The sequence below is a fragment of the Hippocampus guttulatus genome, chromosome 18 (assembly GCF_054856545.1).
Source record: "Hippocampus guttulatus isolate MCC_2025c chromosome 18, RoL_Hgut_1.0, whole genome shotgun sequence".
Lineage (NCBI taxonomy): Eukaryota > Metazoa > Chordata > Actinopteri > Syngnathiformes > Syngnathidae > Hippocampus > Hippocampus guttulatus.
In genome coordinates this window covers 2,659,589-2,686,385 of record NC_141278.1, presented here as the reverse complement: position 1 = coordinate 2,686,385, position 26,797 = coordinate 2,659,589, and the positions used below count along the sequence as shown (strand labels likewise).

At 52.0% G+C, this 26,797-nt stretch overlaps 1 protein-coding gene and 1 long non-coding RNA gene across 4 annotated transcripts; one reads left to right on the top strand and one right to left on the bottom strand.

Moving 5' to 3' along the window:
- Positions 1-1,115: 1,115 nt before the first annotated feature.
- On the bottom strand, positions 1,116-19,922 carry LOC147190572 (adhesion G protein-coupled receptor B1-like). Of its 3 annotated transcripts, XM_086136915.1 has the most exons (32): positions 19,550-19,922; positions 16,978-17,711; positions 16,115-16,264; positions 15,941-16,015; positions 15,695-15,859; positions 15,423-15,587; positions 15,045-15,209; positions 14,797-14,961; positions 14,611-14,712; positions 14,445-14,551; positions 14,168-14,362; positions 13,958-14,026; positions 12,787-12,895; positions 12,286-12,429; positions 12,123-12,192; positions 11,801-11,903; positions 10,648-10,691; positions 9,140-9,266; positions 6,787-6,890; positions 6,570-6,672; positions 6,297-6,447; positions 6,098-6,167; positions 5,819-5,885; positions 5,638-5,723; positions 5,105-5,276; positions 4,942-5,037; positions 4,828-4,864; positions 3,948-4,564; positions 3,818-3,853; positions 3,636-3,740; positions 3,167-3,217; positions 1,116-2,964 (listed from the first exon to the last, which is right to left on the bottom strand). In XM_086136915.1, exons 2-32 carry the CDS (start codon positions 17,687-17,689, stop codon positions 2,764-2,766), a joined length of 4,563 nt encoding a protein of 1,520 aa, XP_085993041.1. In that variant the 5' UTR covers positions 17,690-17,711; positions 19,550-19,922; the 3' UTR covers positions 1,116-2,763. The 3 variants fall into 3 exon arrangements, with proteins under 3 accessions (XP_085993041.1, XP_085993040.1, XP_085993042.1); XM_086136914.1 differs by having other exon boundaries at positions 15,695-16,015; XM_086136916.1 differs by lacking the exon at positions 19,550-19,922 and having other exon boundaries at positions 16,978-17,963.
- On the top strand, positions 15,897-16,444 carry LOC147190573 (uncharacterized). The gene is made up of 2 exons (XR_015103752.1): positions 15,897-16,046; positions 16,123-16,444. It is a non-coding gene; the product is annotated as an uncharacterized LOC147190573 (long non-coding RNA).
- Positions 19,923-26,797: the final 6,875 nt, after the last annotated feature.

Below are 26,797 nucleotides of genomic sequence, written 5' to 3'. Positions count from 1 at the left end.
AAAGCAAACGGTGACAAAGAGGGCCACAATATTCATACCGGCACGGGTGGGAATTCAAGCCATGACGCCTGCCAAGATGCCACTTCACAAAACTGTGTTTTACAGAGCGAGTACAACTTGGAAGGCACCCGGCATCGCGAACGTACCGGTAGTCACATTTGGAGGCATCGATGACAGCAATTACCCACGTTTCAGATGGTTTTCAATGTGCAAGAAGTAAATCGATGAGAAAAAAAACCCCCACCTGTGCAGGCATCAAATCAAGCCTGAATTGTTTTCCCTCCTTGAGGATGCGCTTTGCTAGACGAGGCCACCTGGCTCCTCTCCTGACTCTGGTGCGCCTTTCTTTGCCACATCAGTCTTGGCCAGTGTCGACAGCCGTCTCTCATCTGGTATCGTTCCCCGACATTTTAACACACTGCGGTGCAACGTTTGCTCAAGAAGGCTGGCCTTGATCAAGGTGTTCAGCGGTTGCGCCTTTTGAGTGGTTTCGGTCCTATTGACTTGATGGAACCGATGATGTTAGAGCTGCCCCGCTTTCGTGTGGTGTTCCACATGGCTCACTTCTGGGGCCTGTTGTTCTCACTGTGGTATTAAAAAGCGCTGTACATCGGAGCCACAATAATACATACAACAACAAACAAGAAAACATCGAACCCTGCACCCCTGCACTGTGAGGCGGACGCGCTAACCAGTCACCCGCCGTGCCGCTGTCTCAACCGGTCTGCGTCACAAAAAAAAAAAAAAAAAAAGGTTGAGAGACTACTGCGCTTTTGAACCCCTTTTGTTTTCCTTTGGAATGATTCGCCTGCTGAAAGCATGAAAATAGAACAGATGACAGTTGCTCTTTTCTCAATTTAAGAGCGTGCTTTTTTTGGTACCAACAAATCACGACTCGATCGAGAGAGATTTTGCCGGAGGCTTTAGGGTGGCTATTAAAAATAGATTACAAACACATAATCGCGCTCTGTGCGCTTCCACCGAATGTCTTCATTTGGCCAATCTTTCAAAGTGTCTTTTGTTCTGTCAACATATTCAAATAAAAAACGATGGTGTCCGGCCTTAGACGAGTCATTTGAGAGTTGGCATTTCACAAGTCACGTCACACGCCTCGGTCATGTCGGTGTAGCTTTGTTTTATTCGAAATTAATCACATTCATTTTGTGCTGTGCAAAATGTACAGTTTAGGGAATGGGGGGAAAAAAATGCATCCAAAAATAAATCAGGACAAGAGATTACAAACGGTTCAGTCCGTTGAGGTACCGCGTGACTTGGACTGACAGCAAAACAAAGGAACCGATGCAACCGAAAAGAGAATTTGCAGGTAACAATAACCGTGACAGCTAGTGACAAAGTTATCAAAACACGTTTACAGGAGACAGAAGGTTCCATTACTCATCGCGACACAGTGGAGAGTAATAACAAATATCCTGAAGCAAATTTGTAGGAGCTAGTCAATCATTCTATACACAGTCGATAGAAGTACAATTGTCTACCTGTCACAGACATCTCCAAATGTGGAGTCTTAGGCTAACAAATCTCGAATCGATAAATTCCTTGAATTGCTAATACAGATTTGTCAGACAATATTCTCATCGAGCGTCTATATGCTCGGGAAATAGGAGGAAGATGGTAGAAAAAAGTTGAATCACCGGTAAGAAAAACTGCTTGAGCATCAAGCGCGCGTCCTATTGGCCCATTTCACACCGATGGGTAAAAACACAAACGTGAGACTGCGCTGTCACGTCAGTGCCAGGAGCCTCAGCTTTGTCCAAAGAGTCCCGCAAGGCTGAGAATCGAATGGGCGCTGACCAAAAAGGTCTTTCCCAGCCCCGGATCCACAACTCGCCGCCTTGTTACTGCTCCGTGTCGAGAGTCCGTATTGTGGCGCCGGTGTTTTGGTATCGAGGCAAAACGCGCACACAAAGCCGCCGCTCTCTCGGTTTGTCCAAATGCAGAGCGCACGGGATCCTCATCATACAACACGTTACAGATGCGCTCCACTTTTTTTCCAGCCGAACATTGCAGGTTCCAGTCAAAATAAAGAAACCAACCCGAACACCCCCCCCCACCCTCCAAACAAACTCAGATCATCGACAACAGCTGTAACGATGACACGGAAAAAAGAATCACCAGCAGACAGTTTGAACGTATTCCGAGTATCAGGGATGTGTCTTAAGAGAGCAACGGAAAGGATCAAGTGGAACAAGAAACAAAGAACCTGCGCCTTGAAAAGCCCAACTGTGAAACGGCTGCCTTTGCTCTCTTTGCTATGCCGGAAGGGAATTTGGCTGGAAGAGGAGCAGCCGAGAGTCGTCGTTAGCGGGGGCGGAGAAGACGGCGTTCCGGTATTTGGGGCGTCGACGAAGTGGAGCCGGAGGTGAAAAGAAGTGCAGCGGGGCTCCTTAGCCAGATCATCTCAACCGCAGGCTTCGGCAACCCCGCAGCCAACACGAATGCGACCACGGTCGCCACCAAGCGCGGGACTGGGAACTCGGAACTCCCCGCCGGGCCCTCGAGCTCCCGAGCCGAGTCCACTGGGTGAGGCTACGATAAGAAACCAACCCGACCCCCCCACTCTATTGTCCCCTCTTACCCCATCCCGCCCCGCTTCTTCCTGCTCCGGCTGAGGATTTGAAGACCTAGATTCTCGGAGCGACTTTCCCACTGCCTCGATTTCTCGCTTTCGTCCCATACGGGAGCCCAAACCCAAAAGGTGAAAGTAAAGCTTGCTGGCTCGCTAGCCCCCCCTCCCCCCGGTCCTCAGACCTCTGTCTGCAGGTCAACCATGTCCTGACCCGCCAGGGGGATGGGGGTGCCGCTCTTCTCCCATTCCACGGAGTGCAGCTCCAGCGGCGAGGCGGCCAGGGGCTCCAAGTCTTTGCGGACCCAGGCGGGGGGGGACTGCTGCGCTAAGCCCCGGACCCCTTCCCAAGGCCTCTCCAAGGGACCCGGCTGTTTGTCCTGCGGGGGAAAACAAAGGGACGACGCTTAGTCAAGAAACGACGCCGCGAACGTCGCCTCCGATGTCATCCAAATGAAATGGGCTTCATTCCATCAGAGGCCATTTCGGGAGCACGAATATCACGTCCTCTGTCTATCCGGCGCCGTGTCTTGACTACGGGCGGTTACTTTGAAATTGCCGACTCGTATGAAAAACACTCACGCTTTGGTTGGTTTTGTCACTTCCCGCTGATGAGACGCTCCATCTCACGGACTGTAGGAAGCAAGGAAGAAAATGCATCCTGAATTCAAATGACCTCACGTTAACCGTAGCGCAAATACAAAGACCCTGTCATGCGTCAATACCCCCAAAAAAAAGCAGCGAGGCAGGCATACCGAACAAAATGTATTTTTGTATGCTACACTGGAAACACAAAATCCAAAACACAAAGTCCCGAGAAAGCCCGGTAAACCAAAGCAACAGAACAAACAGAAACCCATGACAGGAACCACGACCATCAATTTTTTTCGGGTTGTTTCCCCAACCACCAAACTCCTCCGTGAGAATACCGTTCACCTTGCCTCTGCTGCCATACTTTTTGTCCATTTTTTTTCCGGACACTAAACAAACTCGAAAATTCCTTTCGGTCGGAGGACGAGCGATGGGCGCGGCGGGTGAGCGGATCGCATACCTTGCTGTCAGAGGCGGGCGACTCTCTGTCTTTCTCAGCGTGGTGCAACTTCCTGTTCAGATCCTGGAACATGTTCTGGTGGCGTTTCTTGGTGTGCATTATTTTCTGCGGAGCCCATTGACCCAAATCATGAACGTTGAACTCAGGATCATTGCGATGAAGAAAGGCGGATGGATGCTTACCTCAAAGTCAAGCTCGGCGTACCGGGACTTTTGTCTCTATAAAATACGACGGGACGAGTCGGGTCAGTTCGGTGAAATGAGTAAGTCAGAAGAAGCATTCTGGGAATTTTTATTTTTTTTTCGCTCTCACCTCCAAGGAGCTCATGGACAAGGTGGAGATGGTCTCGCTTTTGGACATCATCGAGTTCATCGACTCAAAGGTGTTCTCCAGGCTGCTGTGAGTGATGTGAGACTCACTGGAGATGTTGTGGATGTTCTGGATAGGCGAGTCCCTCTCGGAATAGGACACGCTGACCTGGTCGCAGGGAATCGACTTGATCGCAAAGGCAGCTTGCGGTTCGGCGAAGGGGCCGCTGAGGTGCATGAGTCTGGCCTGCGGCAGTTGCTCCCCGCCGAGGTCGTATTTGGCCTGCTCCTCTTTGGGCTTGCTTCTCAGGGTGGAGGTGGTGTTGGGCATGAGCACGTAGCCGCCGCCGTCGGAGACTCCGCCCTCCGCCTGAACGCGAGCCAGATCCACATCCAGCGGCCGGAAAAGCTCTCCCTCGCACACGTACACGGGTTTCCCGCAGGGGGGGTCGACCCCCCCGGCCAGCCGGCTCTTTTCTCTCTTCAGGGTGAGAGTGTGGCTGGAATATTCGGGGACCGCCTGCATGTGGGTCTTGTTGGACGGCAGGGTGTGGAAGTTGGGGCCCATGGGCAGAGGCATTTGAGGGGGGGACATCTTCTCTTCGGATGAGCCGCTCATACCTTTGAGGAAAAAAAAAAAATCACCGTCGCGGTCAACCGGGAGCACGTGAAGGGCATCCGCGACGAAATGCAAATGGTAACGCGTTCGGACGCAAAATCAAGTCTGGCGCGGAGTCAAAAGCCAAGGCATAAAAATGACGAGTTTGACAGACATGGGCCGCCGGGGGCCTTGCCGAACGAGAGAGAAAAGGCTCGTTTGAAAGCGCTCGGCGGAGAAAGGAGAGGCTTTGCGGAAGGTGAAAGGAGGCGCATTTAATGCTCACCTAGTATGCGTGAATCGCCATCCTTTTCCGTATCGGACTGATGAAAAGGGAACAGACGTTCCGTCAATGCACACGTTCGCTTCGGGGAGAAAATCGCCACGCCAAGAAACATACCGTTAGCTGGTTGTGGCCATTGTGATGCGAGCTTCCAGAATCCCCGTTGCCGTCATCCTTGCGGTCAACGACCCTGCACTTCACCGCCTCCTGAACCTGAGAAGGGGACGCTCGCTTCAGGGACTTGCGTTGAAAGCCAAGCCTGGAGCCGGCCGGTCCTTACCTCTCGACGCAGGATGCAGTGCACCATGACAATGATGAAGCCTTCGAGGGAGTCAAAGACGGCAAAGAGGATTTGGAAGAGTGCCGAGCGGCGGTCGGTGATGGCGAGCACGGCGGACATCCACGTCAGGGCCAAGAGGGGCAAAACCACGCAGGAGCTCCACAGCGAGGCCCTGCGAGCGAGGGAGGTGGCCATCCAGATTTTTAGCATTTTGCATGTTGACACAAACACCGGGAAAGCGCTTTATGTTTCGAGGGCGTCGAGATTCGGAGGTCTAGAGGGCCACCAGCTGAACTCTTGTTCACCGCGGTACTACCAAAGTGCGTCTTCGATGACTGGCACCCAAACGAGTTGCAAAGCGTCGCAAGCGGACAAGTACAAGGAATCAACGTGCAGTGGTAAGGGTGCATCCGCGATTGATTGCATCCTTTGAATTGTGTCCATATCGTTTATGTCCTCCAGTGGTTCGGTTGATGTGACGTCTTTGTACATCGATCAGCGCAAAAGCGGAATGCAAGATCAATCCAACCTACCCGGCTCTCTCCTTCAGCTTCACATCGGTAATCCCGTCCTTGGATACCAGCTTGTTAAAGACCAGAATGCCAATGACCATATTCACCTGTTTTGGGGTGAAGGTGGGGGGGGGGGGGTTCAGCGTTATAATGGAAAATGAATTGTGGTCATTACGATTTCGGTCGCGGCTCAGATACGTACCAAAACAACAGCGGCGGCCGGTCCGACGAAGGAGTAAAGGAGTCCGCCCTCAAGAGAGAGCCAACAGCTAAAACAAAAACAGTTCCAGTACTTTTAATACTTTGGCCTGATCAAACCTCTCTGCAAAATACGCTTCCAAGGTTTGTGATTCCACCCCAATGAAAGAGGCTTTGAGTCTTAAAGTGCCTTCCAGTCGGCAAAATTAGCAACAGCATCATGTCGGGGAGGGGGGGGGGGGCTGTTCACACTGAAAAGCAAAAAAAGGAGACCGAGACTTACTAGTTGACGGTGCCATATCCCTTGGCTTTGGTGAAACCCACAGACACGGCCACCACCAACGCAGGTAGGCCTGTCAAGATGAACAATAAAAGGCTCAGCGTACGAAACCAACACGAGCAACCGAGAAAGCGAGAGGAGGCCAAGGGGGGGGGGGGGGGGGGGGAAAGAAGACGAAGAAGCGAACTACAGCTGCACTCACCCCAGCCCAAGCACAAGAAGCGCTTGCGGATGATGCGCTTGCGCAGGCGCCCTGTGACGGCCATGTAGGACTGCCAAGCTTCGGTCAGCACCCAGCAGAAAGAGGAGAGGAAAAAGAAGTGCAGGAAAGCCGCTACCAGTGTGCAAACCACCTGAGGAAGCACAAAGGCGAGGGGGGGGGGGGGGGGTCAGAAGGGGGGGGGGTAGCTGCCACCCAAAGCGCCGAGCTTCACCGAGCCTTGAACTGGAACCGGGAAGAGAGCAAAACACCAACCTTATTGCGAGCCTGAGTTTGTCCGAGGAGGATGAGGGCGTTGGAGCAAATGATGGACAGGCAGAAGTTGATGAGGATAACCGAGCGCTCGGAACGGATGTACCTGGAAGAGAAATAAAAAGCAAATCAGCAAATGTTTGGCTGCGGAGAAGCGAGAGAGAGAGAGAGAGAGCCCGAGGCCCCTTTTCGGCTGTGCTCCGAGGGGGGGGGGACTCACTTCCACACGGAGACGTAGATGATGATGAGGAGGAGCAGGGTGAGGGAAGACACCCCGCAGCCGACGATGAGAGTCACGGATGGAAGAAGCGCCTTGTCCATGATCTGGCGGGGGAGGGGGGGGGACAAAAGACATGGCCTCTCAGAGCTGCGCCAAAACCAACAGCCAGACTCCGAATGGGCGTCCGAGCGAAGCGGCCACGCGATCCGCGGCGGCTCCCTGGAGGCAAAAACCCGAACGGCAGCCCGAGCAAGGTGACCTCGAGGCCAACGTGTGCACGAAGATCAAGCGGCCAATCAAACAAAAGGGCGGGCGGGCTTCATTTCTGTCTCCGGAGGCAAAGAGAGGAAATTGGGGGGACGGAACAATTTGCACCTTCTCCTCTTGTCGTTTTGTCTGCCCTTCCTCCCTTTGCTCATTGCTTTCCCTGCGACGCCTTTTTTGGTGTGTGTGTGCGTGTGTGTGTGTGTGTGTGTGCGTGTGTGTGTGTGTGTGTGCGTGTGCGTGTGCGCGTGCGCGGCAAGCTTCAACCCCAGGTGGACCGTTATCAGCAGCGCATTGATCTGTCACCACCGTGTCGGCTGCCCCCTCCTGCCTCGGAAGGAACGGAGCGGCAAGCGTTTGCCCTCCGACGCCGATGCCGCGTACGCCCGTTTCCCATCCGAAGGGCGCCGCGACACCCTGCAGGCGACACCTTGAACGCCAGATCAGAGATGGCGACCGAGCAGGTTTTCCTCGAGCGACTCTGTGCGTACTACTCCGAGGCAGTCCAATTTCGACTTCAGCTCTTATCGAATGTCAATGGGGGAAGGGAGTCCGTCCCCCCCCCCCCGCCAAAAAACAAAATAAGGGTGATTCAGTCCGCCCCCCCCCCCCAAACCCCCCAAGCTCTCGATCCGGCTTGCGCGATATGAGTCTGGCTTTGACCTAAATATGGAGCATGTCTTCTGTCTGCCCTTGCCCCACATCAAACGTTCCGTTTTCGGAAGAGAAACGAGCGCACCCGCCGCTTGATGCTTTGGACTTTTTTTTTTTTTTTTTTTTTTTTTAGCCGAAGCTGGTCAACGGCAGGCCCGTCCGACCGACATTTCGAATCATTTCGTTGCGAGTCGTCTCATCAAGCACATCAAAAGTGAGCGAGCGCACGGCCATGTTTTGCTTCAGTCCCTCGTCTCCTCTGCCTCTTTGCTCCATGCTGATATTTCCATCGAGCTCGCCGGGCGACGTTATTGAAAATGTCCACGGCGCTCATTCAAATGCTGGACAACGGCGGGCGTGGGCGGTCGGGGGTAGAAATGCAGAACCAGACGTCTCGTCTGTCTCGTTCACATTGGTTCACATCTTGGCCATTGCGTCTGTGTGTGTGTGGGGGGGGGGGGGGGGGGGGTTGTTATAATAGGGAATTTGCAGATCATGGCTGATGGAGCCATGATGGGCGAGCCTGCTCGTTTCCACAGCTTGAGGAGCTCAAGTAAGAGGCGGTGAGCAAGAAAGAAGCAGAAGCGACTGAAATCACGAAGAGCAATCGTGTTACACTGCAGTCGACGGCTCTGAACCAGCTTTACTACGACTACTACGTTGGGGTGTTTTTAAATTGTTGTTTTTGGGGGGGGGGGTGTTAGGGGGAGGAATTTGTCATCTGTTTGCTGTCAGAAGCAGAAAGCGGTGCATGGCAGAGACGGGGCCAGATCACATCCTGTAGCGGAGGAGGGGCAAGGGAAGAGGGTCGTTTTTTTTTCTGGTTCCCAGCTTCTCAGTTATGAAAAATCCCCCAGGCGAGTGAGCGCTGCAGATGCCGTTACCTTGGCAACTGACTGAGCAGCTTCTGGGGCAGCACAGTCTACAGGGGGAATAACTGGGTTTTTTTTTTTGTTTTGTTTTTTTGGTACACGTTTGCTTGTTTCTTTTGTTTGGTCATTGAAAACATCCGTCATTTCCACGCCGAGCACAAGAGCATTGATTTTGGGAAAAAGAGTCATTTGTAGTCATTAAACAGCATTTTTTGATTCTAAATGATCACGCAAGCAGACGATGCTCGCATATTCTCAACAAAATGCAGACGGACGAACACAAAGGCCGATGGCAAAAAATGCGATCGCCTAATACAATCGTCTGTCATGTTTTCACGCCTCGGCATGGGATTTTGCACGTCAACGTTGTTAGTTGCCTCCCTTTTTCAAATTGCAGTCCCATTTTTCATGCCAGCCTCTCCTGCACGGAGACAAAGAGGCGCGACGCGACGCAAATGGCTTGAAAGGCGCAAGTGCCCGCTCGCATCGCATTTGCGCACAGCACGCAACCTTTCGCGGGGACCGGAGAATAGCTTTCGCATGATCAGATTTCCAAGACTTACCGAGTCGAAGTTGACGTGCGCTAAAATGGCGAAGGTGGAGAGGCTGTCACACACGCATTTGGTTCGGAATGAATCGACGGCGACGGCTCTGCAGCTCCGCGCAGACCACGATCCGAGCAGGGAGGATCTGCACAGGGGAGGAGAGAAACGGCACCCGCCGGCGTAAGCGGAGCACGGGAGAGGCTGCGTGGAGAGCTGACGCAGCTCATTTAAAAAAAAAAAAAAAAAAAAGAGCATCTTGATTATGTCTTGTCAGGCTCATAATAAAAGATGAACGTTTTACAAAGTTTCTTTTTTGGTGTCGACAGTTTCGGTGCATTTCACAATCTGGTTCGATCCTACGATCACGAAGAAAGGATCTATTGGTGATACTTTTTGCTCGCGTGTGCTAAATTATTTTAAGACTTGATCGATTGGGATTACAAACCAAAAATTAAAAATAAAACCAAATGGAAAAAAAAGCAACACGAATAATTGAAAAAAATAGCAAGGAGTAAATCCTGAGTGGAGAACAAAAAAGAAAGCACAATATATGCACTTTGTATATATATATATATATATATACAGTATATATATATATATACAGTATATATATATATACATACATACACTGTATATGAAATAAAAAAGCCCAACTATGACCACGATCAAAACCTCATGAGATCAAACACAGACGTTTAAGTAGACTCATATGTATTGTTGTGTCCCAAACTGTTTGCTGATTATCTTTCTTTTTTTTTTTTTTTTGAGGGGGGGGTAGGACGGATTTGAAGTTGATTTGAGGAGCTAATGGCGCACTTCCTGTCATCGCAGTGCTCCACATACTGACCCGCCGTTGGCCCCCGAGCCACAGTTTGCTTCTGGCTGTCATTTGCACTGCCTCCATTTCACCACTTTCGAGACATCCGCTGTGCATCGTACTTGCCTCAAATGTGATTCAAGTGTGCAAATAAACGCACGCGGTCCAACTAAGCTCGAGGCTAAACCAGCTGCCAACAGAACGGATTGCTGAAATTCCTGCTTCAAAATGTCTGAAATGTTTTCGCTTTCAAATGTTGTTTTGGAGCGATCTGAAGCCAACCTTTTGTTCAAAATGCGCCCGATAAATAAAGCCGCCTTGCCTCACCGACATTTCTGTGAGCATCTTCCATATAGTAAGCAGGTCAGAGATGCTAGAAATGATCGGCCAGAGGTGTCCAAAACTTGGAAATTTACTTTCAACAGACTAAAATCAGTCAAGCGAGCAATGATATATTGTGAACGCTTTCTAGTTCTTTTCAAACGCGTTCACGTCGCAGCTTTCTGTTAAAGAAGTTCGGGCAAATTGTTTCGGATTTTAGGGTGGCCGACGGCCCTGCGTGTCACTTGACAGATGCGGTGACACACGCATGACTAAAAAGAAGCTCGGAGCCGGTGACATCGCCTTCCCGCGAGAGAAAATAGATGTGAGTCATGACTTTGATGCACCCCCTGCCCCCCAAAAAAAAAGAACCGAAGTCGACACTCACGTTTCACTTTCATCCCATGAGAGGCATGTCTCGTTCATTGTGCCCTAAGGAAAAGGAAAAAAAAAACCAAAAACGAGTCAGACGAAGATTGTGAGAAATCTCTGCATAAAAAGCAAACGTGTATCCTTCAAAAGTGCATGCTACAAATGTGTGACCGTGAGAAACAACATCTTGCCATCCACCTGCCATCAGTTGCGGCCGCGTATACGTGCGTCTCTAAACCGCCTAACACAGGGGTGTCAAACTCATTTCACATGGTGGGCCACATACGGCCTCGGTAGATGTCAAGTGGGCCGGACCATTAAAATGAAACCATACTTTGCTATAAATAACCAAAACAATATGTCTTTCCTTTGTTTTGGTACAAAGAAGCACAAGAACATTAGGAAAATGTTGAAATTTAATGAACATATCTTTTACAAAACATTTCACGAAGCACCTTACATTTCCTTCGACAAATGTGCAATTTACTTTTATCATTCACATATATGCATTGCAACTGATCCCACCGATTGTACAAACTTTAACAAGTAATTGGTATTGAAAAATACAGTAATGCACTTCAAGATTAAACGAGATTTATGAAGAAAAGGATTTTTAAGCCATTTACACATGCATAAAAAATCGAAATGTAATCCCTGCCTACACCTTTCAAACTATTAAATGTGTAAATGTGAGAGTGCTATTGATAGCGTCTGCTGTCTTGGGTCTGTCTCAGTGACGGACTGAGGGTGCTGTTGTCTTCTTCTCTGATCAAAACATTGCCCCCTAGCGGATACTCATTGAATAGCACCATATTAAAAATATTAATTCTGCGTCTTTTATGCATTTTTTTCACTTTTAAATTATCCCGCGGGCCTGATTGAACCTCCTTGTGGGCCGGTTCCGGCCCGCGGGCCGTATGTTTGACACCACTGGCCTAACAGTTTCCGGAAGCTCATTAACTGGGCCAATTATTGTGATTGGTCATCGCCAATGACCAGCTGCGTAGGCTGCGATCGTGGCAGGTTTGAGCTGGCAAATGTCACCGTTTCGAGGCAAATGTCAGCAAAATGTCAAGCTTGGCGCGCGCCGCGGTGAGCACAACGCCCGAGGGGCACGCCGGGATATTTTTCCGCGGCTCCGTGAGTTTGGGCGACAGGCATGGACTTACGTTGTGGAGATGCGGGAACTCGATCTCGACGGGAGAAGACAAAAGGGCAGGGCTCGGCTTGACGATCACTGTCACTACCTTGGAGTTGAGCAGAGTTGCGTTGCTGCGGAAAGACAAAAAGATGCGGGCACTGAGCAAGAGGTGACATCTTCAATTTGGAGTTGGATTTCATATGTGCTCCCCTTGAACTGCACCCCCCCCCCCCCAAAAAAAGACGGCTTTGGCAATTTAAAAGGCTAAGATGGAGGCGGCGGTTTGGGTGCCACCTGGTGTCTACAATGAGAATGACATGCAAAGAACGTTTGTCCCAATCTGCATTTACCTCTGAGAGGAAAAAAATGAAGTCAGGTTTCGGTAGAGGACGACGCCAGTCACAAACGCTTCGCTGCCGTCTGGAATTGAGCAAATTGTTGCTTAGATATATATTCAACTGCATGTCGGTATCGCTGGTAAATTGATTTTATTTGAGTGCGCGCGCGTCTTACCACCATGCTCGATGGCCAGCGCATCTCTGGAAACTGATATTTTCTCCTCAGCCGTCCTGACCCAGTCCAACATCCCCCTCCAGCCCTTAGCGGGGAAAGTGAAGTTGGAGCTCGTCGTGGTCGGCCGCTTGTGGATGCTCAGCACTGAGAAGGAAACGGATGCACAGTGCAGAAAGACTCAAGACTAAGTCGGCCTTTGGATGGAGAAGTACGAGCAAAAAAAAAAAGTGTCTGGAAGGAAGCGTCAAGGCTCCGAAGTGGCACGGATGAGTCGCATTATGAAGCTTACAATTATGTCGACAGACAGATCGGTTCATCTAAAAGTCAAATGTGCTATGCCCGATGCGGGCGAGCCGGGCGACGGCGACTGATTGCTTTGACTGATGAATGTGACACGCGGTCAAAGAGATGCTCGGATGCGCTCGGCGGATGGTGCGAGGACAAAACATCCCGACGGGACACGAGCAGAGAGAGTTGCCGCCGGGTGAAATTAGTACTCACCTAAATTCTCCGTGACTTCGTAAAGGTCCTGGAAGCCGCTCATTTGCATACCGATCATGTTCACCGACTCCTCGACGAGATGGAAGAACTCCTTCACGTTGGCATCCATCTGGATGAGGATTGGAGGGTTGAATAAAAAGAGGTGGAGGGATGGGGGACGGGGGAGGGTATTGTCATTAATAGTTTAGGGGTTAATATACAGTATATGGTTTTTTTTGGGGGGGGGGGTTCTTGTGGGTTCTTGTGAGATCTTGCAATCATCTCATTCGTCGTTCTACTGGCTGTGTTGATTGCATTGACATGAAATGAATCCATAAATTCAATCCGCCCCCTCAAAATATCGATGGACACGCCTGCAAAAGCTGACTTGTTGGCTTCACCCCGTGGCTTTGACTGAAAACGGTGACTAATGCCAGGGAAGGGCGGGAACAAAATGTCACGAGCTTTTTTCTCAGCGATGAAAAGGATCAAGAATTTGAAAATGTGGTTGCAAGAAAGCTGAGACTTTCAGTCATGACGAAGCATCTATTATGTCTTTTCTACGCCGAAGTCCGCCCACTGCGGTGAAAGCCTGGCTTGCTGCTAGGCAACCAGCAAACTTCCTGAAAGCCATAAATGGACCGGCGGTTGATTCATCCCGGTCGTTCGACAGACTTTCCTCTCGGTCGAGCTGAGCGGAGGGGAGGGGGCGGGGGAGGGCCGCCCCTGACTTGCGTGTCTCTGACGCATGAACCGCAGCAATGTGGGCGCAAGGTGTGCGTGTTTCTATGAAACGTGCGCCGTCTGTGTACCCTTCGCATCCGGCGCGGAGAGTCACAGATCGGCGAGTGGGCGCCGTTGTATTTCCCTGAGTCAGTCCCGCTCTCCCGTGCGCGTCCCCAAGTGTTTACTTTCACTTGTCATTCGCATTTGTCACGCAGCTCTTCTTGCAGGGGAACGCGCAGACGTTTGTTTTGAGCTGCAATGGCCCAAAAAGTTGAAGAGGAACCGGCGCAGAAAAAAAAAAAAAAAGCGAACAAGTGATCGTCCTTCATATGCGATTTTGCAATTTGTCGCGAGTTTGCCATCTAATTACTTCAGACTTTTTTTCACGCCAGACTATCATTCACACTGACAAGCTTTTCTATGCAACCCCCCCCCTCAGAATTTCTGACACCCTCTTCTCACGTACCAGCTGTGCCTCTTCCCATTTGTCGTGATGTTCCTCTTTGAGCAGGTTGCTAATGGTCTGGACGTAGTTCTGGGGGGGGAAAAAAAAAGAGACAAAGATGTAGCAAGATATGTAGCAGAGACAGCTTCAGTCAATCAAATCCCTTTTTGGGGGACGCTCCTGGCAGCTGAGACATGGAAACACTCTCTCCAAGCCCACGTTGTAGTTTACCTCCACGTCAGCATTGCTAAGCCTCATCCTGGACGCCTTGTACAACTCGGTGATGTTCTTCAGGATCTCCATGACGGCCACGAGGTCACCGCTGTACGTCGCGCCTTCGTCGGTCGAGAACCTCAGACGTGAAATCGCCTCGGCGACGCCATCCATGCTGGGGGTCTTCTGCGCTTTGGCGATGTAGTCCCTTGACTGCGGGGAGGAAGGAGGGTTGAAGGGTGACTCCAAGTGATTCTGTTTTGCCGAGAAGGGACTCGCTCGCGGGGGAACTTACCAGCATGCGAATGTTCTCGTAGTTCTTGGAGACACACTTGACGTAAGTCGGGCTCTCCCAGGTGGCCAGGCCGACGGCGTTGAGACTGCACCGGCGAAGAATCAGACCTGCGCGACAGTACGCGGTCAGGCCCGTGTACGTCTCGAGGTCAAAAATTACAAAGTACCTGCAGCGTCAGCGGGACATAAGATGGCAGCCATGTCCCCGGCCGGAGTTTTCTTCCACACCACATGGCCATCGTTCTGCTCCGGGCAAATCTCGTGGGGCTCTAAAGGATTGCAATCGTCACGTGAGCTTGTGAAACCGTCTTCAACGAGGGTGCCATCTTTGCCAATCCGTCGACGTGACCGACCGGGGCATCTCTTCTCGTTGCAGCGCTTGTGCTCTCCTCTGTCGCCGGGGCAAGGCTCCCCACCGAAGAAAGGCCCTTCGCAAACTCTTTGTCTCTGCTGGACGCCGCCGCCGCAAGTCTTGCTGCAGCTGCCCCATGAGCTCCATGCATGCCAGCGTCCATCAACTAAACACAAGACAGTAGCGCGCGCCATGAAATCTGGATCGTGACATGTCTGAAGGATAACATTTTTTTTTACTCTTTTTTACCGGGACACTCTTTCTGGAAGCAGTTGATGGCCTCTTTCCAGCTCCCGTGGCACTCCGAGCCCCCGTAGGATGGGCCGTTGCATTCTCGTGTTCTCTGCATGGTGCCGTTGGAGCAAGAGGCAGAACATGGACTCCACACCGACCACTCGTTCCAGTATCCGTCCACTAGAGGGAAGCAGAGAAGCATCACAGATCAGCGCACACCATCATTGGTCTTGAATGTTTTCTTCCATCATGTCGCTGAAAACGCAAATGTGGTTCTTGAAAGAAACTTTTCCCCATTATGATTATGCCACTGAGACTGCGAGGAGGGCATTCGACACTTGCACGTCCCCCCCCCCCCCGAATGGTGAAATGACATTTGGGGAAACAGCTCACCGGGGCACACGGCAATGTTGCAAAGCTTGTTCTGTCTGGAAGGGCCCTCGCAGGGCTCTCCTCCGTTCTGGGGCAGCCTGCACGTGCGAGTGCGGTCGCGGTAACCGCGACCGCACGTGGAGGAACACAAGCTCCACGGGGTCCATTCGGCCCAGGCGCCATCCACTGCGAGGCAAAATCCATGAAGGCGGTGACCCGAGGACCAGAGTGTAGTTACCGACCGCGTGGATTTCACTCGTCGGCGGGTCGGTGAGGAGGAATGAGGAAGTCACCTGGGCAGACGGCGGTGTTGTTGCAAGGCCTGTTTTCACGCAGCGGTCCGGTGCACTGGGTGGTGAAGGAGGAAGTCGCGCAGAGACGGGTGCGGCTCTGCCAGCCTTCCCCGCACGTCGCCGAGCAGCCGCTCCAAGGGGACCACTCATCCGTCTTGGTGTTTGCTGAACGAAAGAGTTCAGCGGGTTGAACGTTTGCAGAGGCGACGACGCCCCGGCGTGGAGCAATCTGCAAACTCAACTTACCGATGTGGGTCGCAACGCCTCCAGGGCTCACGCCGACAATGGCCCGCAGACCTTGGCTCTTGTTGCGTTCTTTGCCTGGAAAGAAGACGACGACGACGACGACAGGGTTTGTTTGTTTTTTTTTGTTGTTTGTTTTTTTTTGCAGCTAAACGATTGAAGCGAACGAAGCCTTACCTATGCAGGGCCGCGAGTTGCACGCCCGGCCTTCTTCAACCGTCCCCTCGCATACGGCATCGTCGGGCTGACAGGCTCGGCTGCGCACCTGGACGCCCCCGCCGCACTCCTGACTGCAAACGGACCAACGGCTCCAGCCGGCCCAGCTTTCTGCAACGCAAAGTGCCGTTCGTCCTCAAAGGATTCTTTTTTATCCGCGTCGTGGATGAATGGGACTTTCCACCCGCGACTTTAACACCCGTGCGTGTGCGACTCACGAAATTCTACGACGTATATGTTGTATGTTGCGCACGCAGCACATTTGACGATAAAGTTGTACTTGATACTTGATATTTGACTCGATATCCTGGGGCGAGAAATGTCGAGATGCCGTTTGAGGACACGCTTTGTGTCTGCGCGCTCAAAGCCGACGGTAGCGGAGGCCGAAATTGCTCGAAACCGCCGCAGGGGCCGACAGCGGCGTTGCTACGCCAACCGCAAGCGCGCTTCGATTTTCACCGCCGGCCGACTGTGAGGTCTTTGTGCTCTTTCCCAGCTTTTCTCCTACATAAGCCAAGCGCCCGAGTTGACATGCTTGACTTGCACCACAAGCGAGTTAGCGCGGCGTGCGCGTCGGGCGGTTCATCCAATTAAGCTTTGGAGATGCTCTTCTGTAACACCTTCCCATTTGCGTCTAATTACTCGGCGGCCGCGGCGAGCACGTCCCGTGCCAGTGAGACGGGGTAGCGTCGGCATCAAACGAAGGAAAGGGCGAGCGAGTGGTCGGGAGGGCCGGCCTTGGGGCTGCACGCCAGAGCGCCCTCTGCGGGCGTCGCTAACCAAACAACCCGAGCACAAGCGGTTTGTTTGCGTGTCGCACTTACTGACGATCTCGGCGCTCCGTCCGTCGTCTCTGGGCGCCGGCAGGCATTTCTCCACGTAGACGCCGCCCCTGTAGCAGCTGCCGGGCTTCCTTTTGGGGGTCTCCCAACACTGGCAAGGCGTGTTCATGATACCGCAGGGATACTCGTGGGTACTGCCGGCCAGGCACTTCTCCAGCCACTGGCACAGCATCTGGCAGGCGGGCATACTGGGGTTCCTTTTCCCCACCACCAGAAACTCGGACTTGAACTCGCCGACGTCATCCGGGCCCCGTTCGCTCTCGTCCTCCGGGCCGCTCGGGCGAGAGGCCGCCTTGCGGATCTGCAGGAACTGCTTGCCGGACTCGATGTAGGTGACGGCGGTGGAAGCGTCGCACAGCCTGACGACCTCGTCGTAGCTCTCCGCGCCCAGGTAGGTGCGGGACGTCTCGATGAAGGAGTCGAACTGGAAGGTCCTGATCTGCCCGGGCCCGCAGGAATCGGTCGGCTTGGTGATCTTCATGTAGACGGTGTAGCGGCGGGGGTCGGGGTTCTGCAGGGTCCAGGAGCACGGCGCCGAGGGAAGGTTGGCCGTGGACGAGAACACGCCGAAGAAGCGACTCTGTTCCAGGGTGGCGCAGGTGTCGGAGGCCGGGCCGGAGGGACTGCAGGAGGTCAAAGCGAAGAAGAGCAGGAACAGAGCCGCGCGGGGCCCGCAAATTGCCGGCGGCGCCATCGGGTCAGCCCGGGAGGAGGAGCTGCGGGGGGGGGGACAGTCGAGGAGACAACGCACTTGATTGAGCCGTCTCACATTTATGAGGCGAGTTAGACTTTGCGCGAAGGGGTCTCCGGGTTCGGGATCACGGCGCTTTAAAAAAATGCAGAGTGAAGGAAGCAAAGCGGTTGGTTGCGGGCAGGATAATTGTGATGCAATTACAGCCCCCTTCACAGAATGCTGCCACCGCCGAGCTCTTAGTCTTTCCTCCCACACACTGAACTGAACTGCGAAGCATCTGCGTCAGTCTGACGTCCGTAGACACATTACCACTAGCGGCGGCGGCTACTTAGAAATGTTTTTGGGCGGGTGGTGGTGGTGGTGGGGTGGGGGGGGGGGGTGGCAACGACAATGCACAGCTCTTATTACACGATAAACAAGCGAAATGATTAGCCCTCGCCCGAGACCGGTTGGACGCTGTACGCACATATCACTGATGAACTTCACAGCAAAGCGCAGCTGAGAACGGATCCACGCGAGAGCGCGACTCAGAACGCAAACGCAAGGCGATGAAGAAGCCGTTGCAACATTTTACCCACTGAAACGTGAACACTCGGGCCTGCTTCTTGCCCGGATGCAACTGTAGCTTGCAAAAGAAGCGCTTTGCAAATTTTGGTTTTATGGGTGCGCCATGGCCACACACGTTCATCGGGGGGTGGGTGGGGGGGTAAGTAATGCGGGGGTCACTCGCGAGATCTGCGCTCAACCTCCCCCCGCTGAACGGACGGGAGACGCTCTGACTGGTTGCTGGGCAACATGTCTCTCTCTCTTGCGTTGGGTGCCACGCGTCTGTCATTCTTGGACTGCGGCTGTTCTGCAGCATCGATCGGGTTGACGACGAGGAGCCGCATACGTCTGCGCGCGTGTCGTTCACGACGGCGCCGTATGATTTGCTCGTTGCGGCGGCGTTCGCTCAGACGCACAAATGCACCTTTCAGCCTTGGTTTCCTCCCATTTCTCTCCCCCCCCCCCCCCCCTCCCCATGGCGCCACTCTGTGAGCGGCATAGCAAAGACTTCTGCTTTGTATAGAGAGGGCTCTCTCACACCTCCGCCCCCCCCCGCCCCCTTCCACCCGGAAGCTCCATGAATGTGCAAGGGGTGAAAAGAAAGGAGGTCCAGCTGTGGTCTACGCACATTCCGCCCACTTTCCCAGCTGACCTTTCTCTTCCTTCTCCCTTCCGCCCGAGGGTTTGTCGCCGGCGGCAACAGTTTGGCAAAAAACCAGCGTGCGAGGGAGTAAGCAAGAGACGGTCGTCATGGAGATGCCGGCCGTTCGGGATATTTGGGTTCAAAACCGCACTGCTCATTCATGCTGCAGTTCACCGTTTTTGAAACCGAGCGCTGTTGCAAAAAACAAAAAAAAAACAACCTGCTCTTCTTTCTTGGGTCTGATCCTGGACTTTGCAGGCTGGGATTCGCTTTGACTAACGCCCGACATGCATGCACGCGAAACACAAACAGGCATTCGGTCTCCTGTTCTTCGTGAAGCGCTCTCCTTTTAACCCACAACACCAACCAAAGCCACAAGGACCGCAAAACCACCAACACCGATTGGGCACACAACCCAAAAGTTCCGGCAACTTCTCTCACTCAAAGCTGACGACGGCGAAAGCGGCGCAGCTGCGAGCAAAATTGACATTCCATGCGTGTGGCCAAGTTCTGCGCGGCGGTGAACTGAAGAGCGCGCGCAGGCAGCTCGCGAGCTTTCAGCACCACGGACAGCAAAGTGAAAGGTTTCGAAGCCGCCGAGCGACCGTTGCTCGCGACTCGTCACATCTCCTTCAAAGTGCCCGAAGGCGGAGAAAAGCACGTTTTCTTACCGCGTCTTTCGACCCGAAACGTCGTTAGTCTTTGGAACGGCGGCACGGACTTCGCCTTGGCCAAAAAGCCTCCCGGTTTGTTGCTGCTGCGGCGTTGAAGGCGCCGGGTCGGCTCCGGACCCGGGCGGGGGTCAGTCCCGAGTGTCGGCGATGCCCGCAAGCAAAGAATTTTCTTTGAAAAAGGCGACTCTTACAAACTCCAAAGAGTTTACTACCAACTTTGTTCGGCTGCTATATCCGGAGAATCGGGCTTATAGCGCGCGTGCTGATGAATCTGGCTCGCAATCCGGAGAAAGCAAACGGCGGATGCTCCCAGAATCAACGTTGGTACTTCTACTCCCGGCTTCGGAGTCTTCTTGCTTGCGGCACTGAAAGTGGCTTCAGTCTCAGTGTAGCGTGTGGCCTTCCGCTCGTGGTTTATATCCAAACCCCGCCCCCCGCCGTCGGAGTCAGCGCGTGGATGAAGTGAATGAGGCAAGACGGGAGGGGAGGGGAGCCGAGGAGCGTGCGTGGGAGAAGTGTTTGTTTGGCGCGCGCCCGCCAGTGCGAGTTTGCGCGCGGGGCCGCGAGGGGTGAGGGGAGGGGAGGGAGGTAATGCGCTGATGCAGAGAGAGGGAGGGAGGGAGGGAGGGAGGCGTGCGCAGCGCGCGCATAGATGCGGGCGATTAGGAACGGCAAACTACGCAGATATCAACGCAGAGCCAAAGGTAACCGGAAGGAGGATGAGCACAATCGGCGAGAGTCAGGATGAAGCCGAGATGGCTTTCTGGCATCAGAAGCCGACTTCTTTCCAAGCTAGTTATTCTTTTGAAGGCAACCTTATTGAACCGGAGCACTTATCCAAAAATCCAACGAGGAGGACTGAATGCAGATGTGAAATCTCGCCTGATTTGATTTCAAGTCAAAGCTGGGCCCGTTTAGTGACACATATAACGTGACACATTATTCTGTTGTTGTATTAACGACGACGAGTCGGCACGAAAATATCACGCGGGGCGGTTCCATTATAGTTTTAATTAGCTCTTTATAGCAGGTTTAATTTTCTTTTCTTTAAGAAGGCTTCAATTGAGTTACATTTTTTTTTCTAGGATTTGATTGATTTTCTACGACATAAATCGCTGGGAACAGCCCTTCCGAGAAAAAAAAAAAAGGGCAAGAGAAATAAATGACGCAAAATCACGACAAGGAGAAGCCAATGGATGACTGAAGCAAAAAGGCACAAAAAGGTAACAATGCCCGAAACACAACAAAAGCTAACGAGAGCAACCAAGCAGAAAACAAGCCGGAACAGGAACTTTTTTTCAGCTGGTCGAAAATCTCCCCATCAAGAAAGCAATGTTGTGACAATGGCTTTTTATTAAAAGGGCAGCGGTGAAGACTCAATATGACACCGATGGTTGCTTGTGTTTCGTATTCGACAACTTCTGTTGAAAAGTTAAGCGTCCGTATGTCTTCCTGTCAAAAGGGCGGCTCGGTAAGGAAGCGGCGGGCTACTCCAGCACGCTTCAAGACGACCACGTATACGATCTGACACGGTACAGTCTATCCCCAATTTCAAGGTTCGACACCCCCCCCCCCCCCCACTTTGCTCCCTCTCAAGCGCACGCGCACCTCCCTCTTCTTCCAGAGATGTGGGCAAGCCCGGGTGGTTCTCTGAGCATGGAAAGGAATCACCTCATGTGGGTGTCCGCCTGTTACAGCACTCTTGGCTCCCTTTCAAAAGCGAGACAGGGGGCCGCTTTTTTGGATCAGCGTGACTCAGGAAGTCGAAAACAGAAGCGTTCGTCATGACTCCTGCACATTATTTTCCCCACAGATTCCCTAAGAAGAAAATGGGGGCGGAGTGTCACTCTGTAACGGCGCCACCACGGGGATCCGCAGTCGACTTGTCCCTCGCAAAAAAGGTCGCTGGTGCCCGCTGGCTACGCCCGTTTTGCGGATTACGCCAAGCGTGCGGCTTCGTGAATTCTTTGCAAAACGGACTTTTGGCAAATAGGGGGGGGGGACCAAAGTCGAAGGCACCCGGGAACCGTTTGAAACCATTTCCTCCCCTTGATAAAGAGCAAGAATGATGAACGATTGGCCACTTTTTGTCGATTGAGAATGAGACGGGCTCGCAAAATCAATGGCTCTCAGGTCTCATCAAATGACTCTTTTGATGGCTCCCACACCCATCGCCGTGTCTAGTGACCACCCTGGGAGTCGGCGCAGTTATTCATATATCATCGATAAAACAAGTTGGGAACGTGATGCTTTTCTTTTTTTTAACCGGCCATTAAGTGGGGGAAACATCGATTCTGAGCACATCCTGATTCTTGCGCACGTGCGTGCTGAGAATCCAGCTAAGGGCAGCCTGTCGGCAAACGCGGCGCAGGTTTCCCCCGTGGCTCATCGACAATAGCGGCGTGCCGTTCTTTGTGAAGCCTTCCCTTCGCCCGGTTTTGGAAATTAAAACAACAAGCCGTCATTCGGAAAGAGTGGGGCAGGCGGTGTGAACTCGGTCGACGGCGCGCGCTTTTTCTCTCGGCGCCGCGGCCTCGTCGACGGGCGCTCGGAGATGAGAGTGAGGCGAGTGCAGGAAAGACATACATGGCGTGAGTGCGGCGCATCCCGAAGAACTGCAGCGGCAGCTGCGTAACCGCGACGGGCTAGCCTTGATGCTGTGAGTCATCTGTTCCGATTGCATTTGAAGAAAGCCCTCGGGCGCCTCGACAATACCGCGTCGGGAACAGAAAAGCCAGTACGGGAGAAACAATTACGCTTTTTGCCGTGCCCGAAAATTCAATAGCCACGCGTGCGACTACGGTGCGATGTGGACACTGTAGAAATCGCTTGGATTGATGAAACGGTATTGAACGCCTTTGTCCCATCTGGGCCCGAATGACTCCAATGCACTTTGCCGTCATGCCAATCCGCCGCGAAGCATCTCCGGGGGGTTTTTCTTTTTTTTTTTGGTGCTTTCGACCGTCCTCGTCGTTGGACGAATTCTTTCTGCTCCGCGTGCAGCACTTTGTAGACAGCGGCTTTGATTTGATGAATGTGAATCGTTTGAGCGACAAAAGCTCGTCGTCGTCGCCTCACGCCGAAGCGAATCGAACTGTTCCATTTCAAAACGTACTGATCTTGAATCGTATCGAGATATCCGTCAGGTCATCTTTAGTGGATGGAGACGCACTCCTAACATATACTGTAGCTATGCACCGTATATACTGTATGTATGCTTGTAAATGTATCCGATAGGTATTCGGTTTTTTGTCTGTTTTTAGAGCGTGCTTGCTGGTTGTTTTTTTTGTTTTTTTGTCCATAGATTTCATTTTCCTTTTTTATAGTCTGCATCCGAATACTCAGAAACGCTACTTGATATTCAAAACTCATTCACTCCCAAAGACGTTTTTAAACGTCATTTCAGATTTGGTCTAGAATTGGCTGGCGCTAAATGACTTTTAACATGACCACACACACCAATGAATGCACGAACACTTTTTTTTGTTTGGTTTTTGGACAGGACGGTGTTTTCAATTCATTTTGCACGGCCGTCATTCTGGCTCGCGCTCTTTGTAAATGCAAAGTTGTCATTCAGGGAGCACCGTTACTTGTGCTGTCTGTATTGCTTTCACGGGGCTTTTCATTCGTCAGTCTTCACCGCCTCACTCGGTCCCCCCCCCCCCCACCCCTTTCTTTGTCTTGCACGCATGCAAGGCCGGCGAGTGTGGGATTCGAAGGGATGACTCATCCGTCGCACACCTCATCGCCGTCCGACCATATATGGGCTGCCCGGAAAACCCATTTGACCGCGCTAGGAGCTGCGCAGAGGAGCGGGCGATTTTCGAGACGGCATTTAGATCGGTTCCTCGTTGACTGTTGAATTTAGGAGTGGAGACCTAATTACGCTGGCTTTTTTGAATAAATGACATCTGATGGATGAGCGCGCTGCTGCAGCAATGTGAGCATCTGCAGCTTGCAGGTCGGTCCTGTTGGCATATGCGCTCGTGGTAAAAAAGAGACACGTTGAAAAAGATTGCGCTCTCAAACGTTTTCATCATGTGTGCTTCACTCCGAAGCCTTGGCTTTTGCCCCATTTCCGGTTGAAGGAGCTTTTCAAAAGTTGCACCCCGTTCCGGGGACGGGAGAGGTTTCCACGGAAGACAAGACAGCTCTGTACCTCGTGATTGCCATGAAAACGGACGGTAGCTCCGACAAAAATACAAAGGCGCGCGAGGAAATGATTAACGGCGACCGTTTCATCCTCTTTCCGTGCGGCTTAACGACATCCAAGCAATCGCCGCGCCGACGGCGCACAAATAGCAATCGAACGTGCGCACTCCACTTGCGATTCGTCTTTCAACCGTCAAAGCGCTCCGATTCGCCTTGATACGCTCGATATGACCTGCCTGTTCAATCTTGGCGACAGTGGCATTCATTTGACATTTCAGAAAAACGGGTGTCAAACAGGGATGGAAGGCTTGGAACTTTGAAGACGTTTGCCTTTCAAATCTTCCAAGAGAGAGAGAGAGAGCGCTCCTCTTTCTCTGTCCAGCGCTTCGCAAACGACTCATTCAATCCAAACGTAAATCGACCATGGGAAAAAAAAAACAACCCGACAGGGCACACGCGTTACATAAAGAGGCCAAAGATAATCACCGATGTCTATTTGCAACACACAGTTTAATATCAATTGACTTCAAGTGTAATCGCTTTGAAAAAGGACCTGTCAGTTTCGAGCTATGTTCCGAAATAGCAAGGGGCATAAACCGGCTCCCTTGGCGGCGGCACCAATTTGTACTTCAATTTTCATCGCATCCAAGCAATTTGGCGGCGAGCGTCCCACACAAAATAACAACAAAAACAGACGGCGAGCGGCTTGGGCGCCTCTATAAATGGCTCTCTAATTCCGTTTTTCACTGAAGCTTGCCCTATTGGGCCTGCTTCCTTGAGCAGGACCACCCCTTCCATGGGAGGTAATTGGCTCTCAAATTGGATCCGAGCGGGCAGGCAAATGAACTCTATATTTGCGCGGCGTTAGTCAGAGCAACCGCTGACCTGAGGGGGGCAAACTCTTCATGTCATGTCAGATGACTCCCGTGGACAAAATGCGGGTTGACGCGAGACGAGTCTGACTGGCCCAAATAGGCGCGCGGGCTTCGGCGCTCGGTCCGGTTCATCCACTTCACGCTACCCTATGGAAAGGTCACGGCCCATCGGGAACTCCGTTCCCCAAAATACAAGCGCCTTCCGCGACATCCCCTGCAACTTAGGATGTCTGAGCTATTTTCAGGAGCCGTTTAACTCGAGCTGATCAAAAAAGAAGCCCTATTCTCAACCCCCCCCCCCACTTTTTTTGGTTGCTTTGACATCTTTTCCACCTTTTCTGATCCCTGTTCTTTTGCACTGTGAGAAGAGTTCCATCAACGCATTTGCGCTGTGTGTGAGCTTCATGTGTCACGAGCGTCGGGCGCCAAGCTTCCTGTCCCATTTATCTTTGCCGAATGGAATGAAACACGACTGGTATGACGCAAAAAGGTACAAAGACTGCATCATTTCCTTCCAGTCGCAGACGACTCGCCGACTTGACCGGCGGTTTCTCATCGTCCATCGACAGCTGGGTCAGGTCGGCCGCTTTGAAGCTTTTGCAGGGTTTACATTTCGTCGCGAATGCCTTCCTTTGAGTTGGCTTACCCGTTCTCTTGCTTTTGTCATAAAAATCTTTGAAATCGCAACAAATTGATGGTCGAGATTTTGCGCGATGCATCTCGGAGGCCCCTATTCGATGACCTGCAGATCTTGGTCCTGTCATGCTTGAACCGGCGTGAAAGGCGCCCACGCGTTCTTTCTCTGGAACTTTCTACAACTCTTAAATCGACTTTCAACAGTCACAAAAGCTCTACGGCTTGTCCCTTCTCTTCGGACAAACATGTCCCCTGGCGTGTCGTACCCATGACAGGTTATTGACGCAAATGTATCTCTTTGTTCCTTTGCTTTGGGTTCACGTGTTCCAATTTTCATCCCGAAGGAAAATCCAGCGCAAAATACAAGGCGTTGACAACTGGGTACCAACTTACAGAGCGGTTCACTGTCCCCATGGCAACCCGAAGAGCGGAGCAAGCGATGATGGCACAACGGCGGCGTGTGGGAGAGGGACAGCCAGCTGCCTCGCAACCATTTCGGACGTTCATCTGCACAGAAGCAAGAGGGCAATTTTGAGTTCCACGATAGCACCGCACAAAAACGACACAGCAAACCTACAGCAGCAAGTTTAGGAATTCCATTTCCTGCACAAAGGCAACAAAAGTCGAAATAATCTTTCAACAAATATACACACAATGCTACAAACGGATCAACTCAATTTGCGACTGCGAGTAAGAAAGTGCAATTGTGCGCATTTCTGAGGTCCAGGGTTTGAATCTCGACTCGGGCTTTCCTGCGCCGGGATCGCATAGTCGTCGACTGACTTGTGTGGGTTTTCTCTTGTCCACGTTCCAAACACGCGGTTGCAATGATTGTTTGTCTAAATTGCAATTGGCCGTTGAAACTGAAGGACAGCTTGGTGCAGGATCAGCGGTGAACTGGAGCCCGTCCACCTGACTCCGAACCAGAAGTTAGGAACGCCCTGGACTGGCACATCGAGACACACAGAATTCATATTCCCGCCTTCAATTAACCCGACGCATATGGCCCTTCATCAATGCCCTTCATCCAACTCGAGGCAGCTGCAGAGTTGGTGCCAATTGGTGAAACCGCACCGTGCGTGACGAAAAGTCTCCTTTGTGGAAATGTCACCGATGTTTGTGTCATTGTTTGACACCCACATGCCGAGTCTGACTACATCCTCTTTTGGCTACTTGTGACAGAGAATGACGAACGCGATTGATACTTCAACGTGGCGATCTAATGATGCATTTTGTTGACGGCGATTATCTTTTCTAGGAGGTTAGTCACATTGCTAGTTTTCTGAATGTCACTGCGGACGCGTTCATATTTTGAGGGTTTGTGGTCAGTTTTCTTTTTTTCACCGAGTGGAAACCGATCAAACCCTGCCCGCTCACAAGTCAGGCGTGTTTACCGCGACATCATCGGCCACTTATTATAAAAACACTGTTTCTAAATAATTTGACCAATGTTTTTCAAAGGTCCTTGTTCATGTCGCCGGGTTTTACTGGAACCTATACCAGCTGACTTTGGTTGAGTGGCAGGGTACACCCTGGACTGGTCGCTGGCCAATAAGAGGGCATATACACTGTGTGTGTGTGT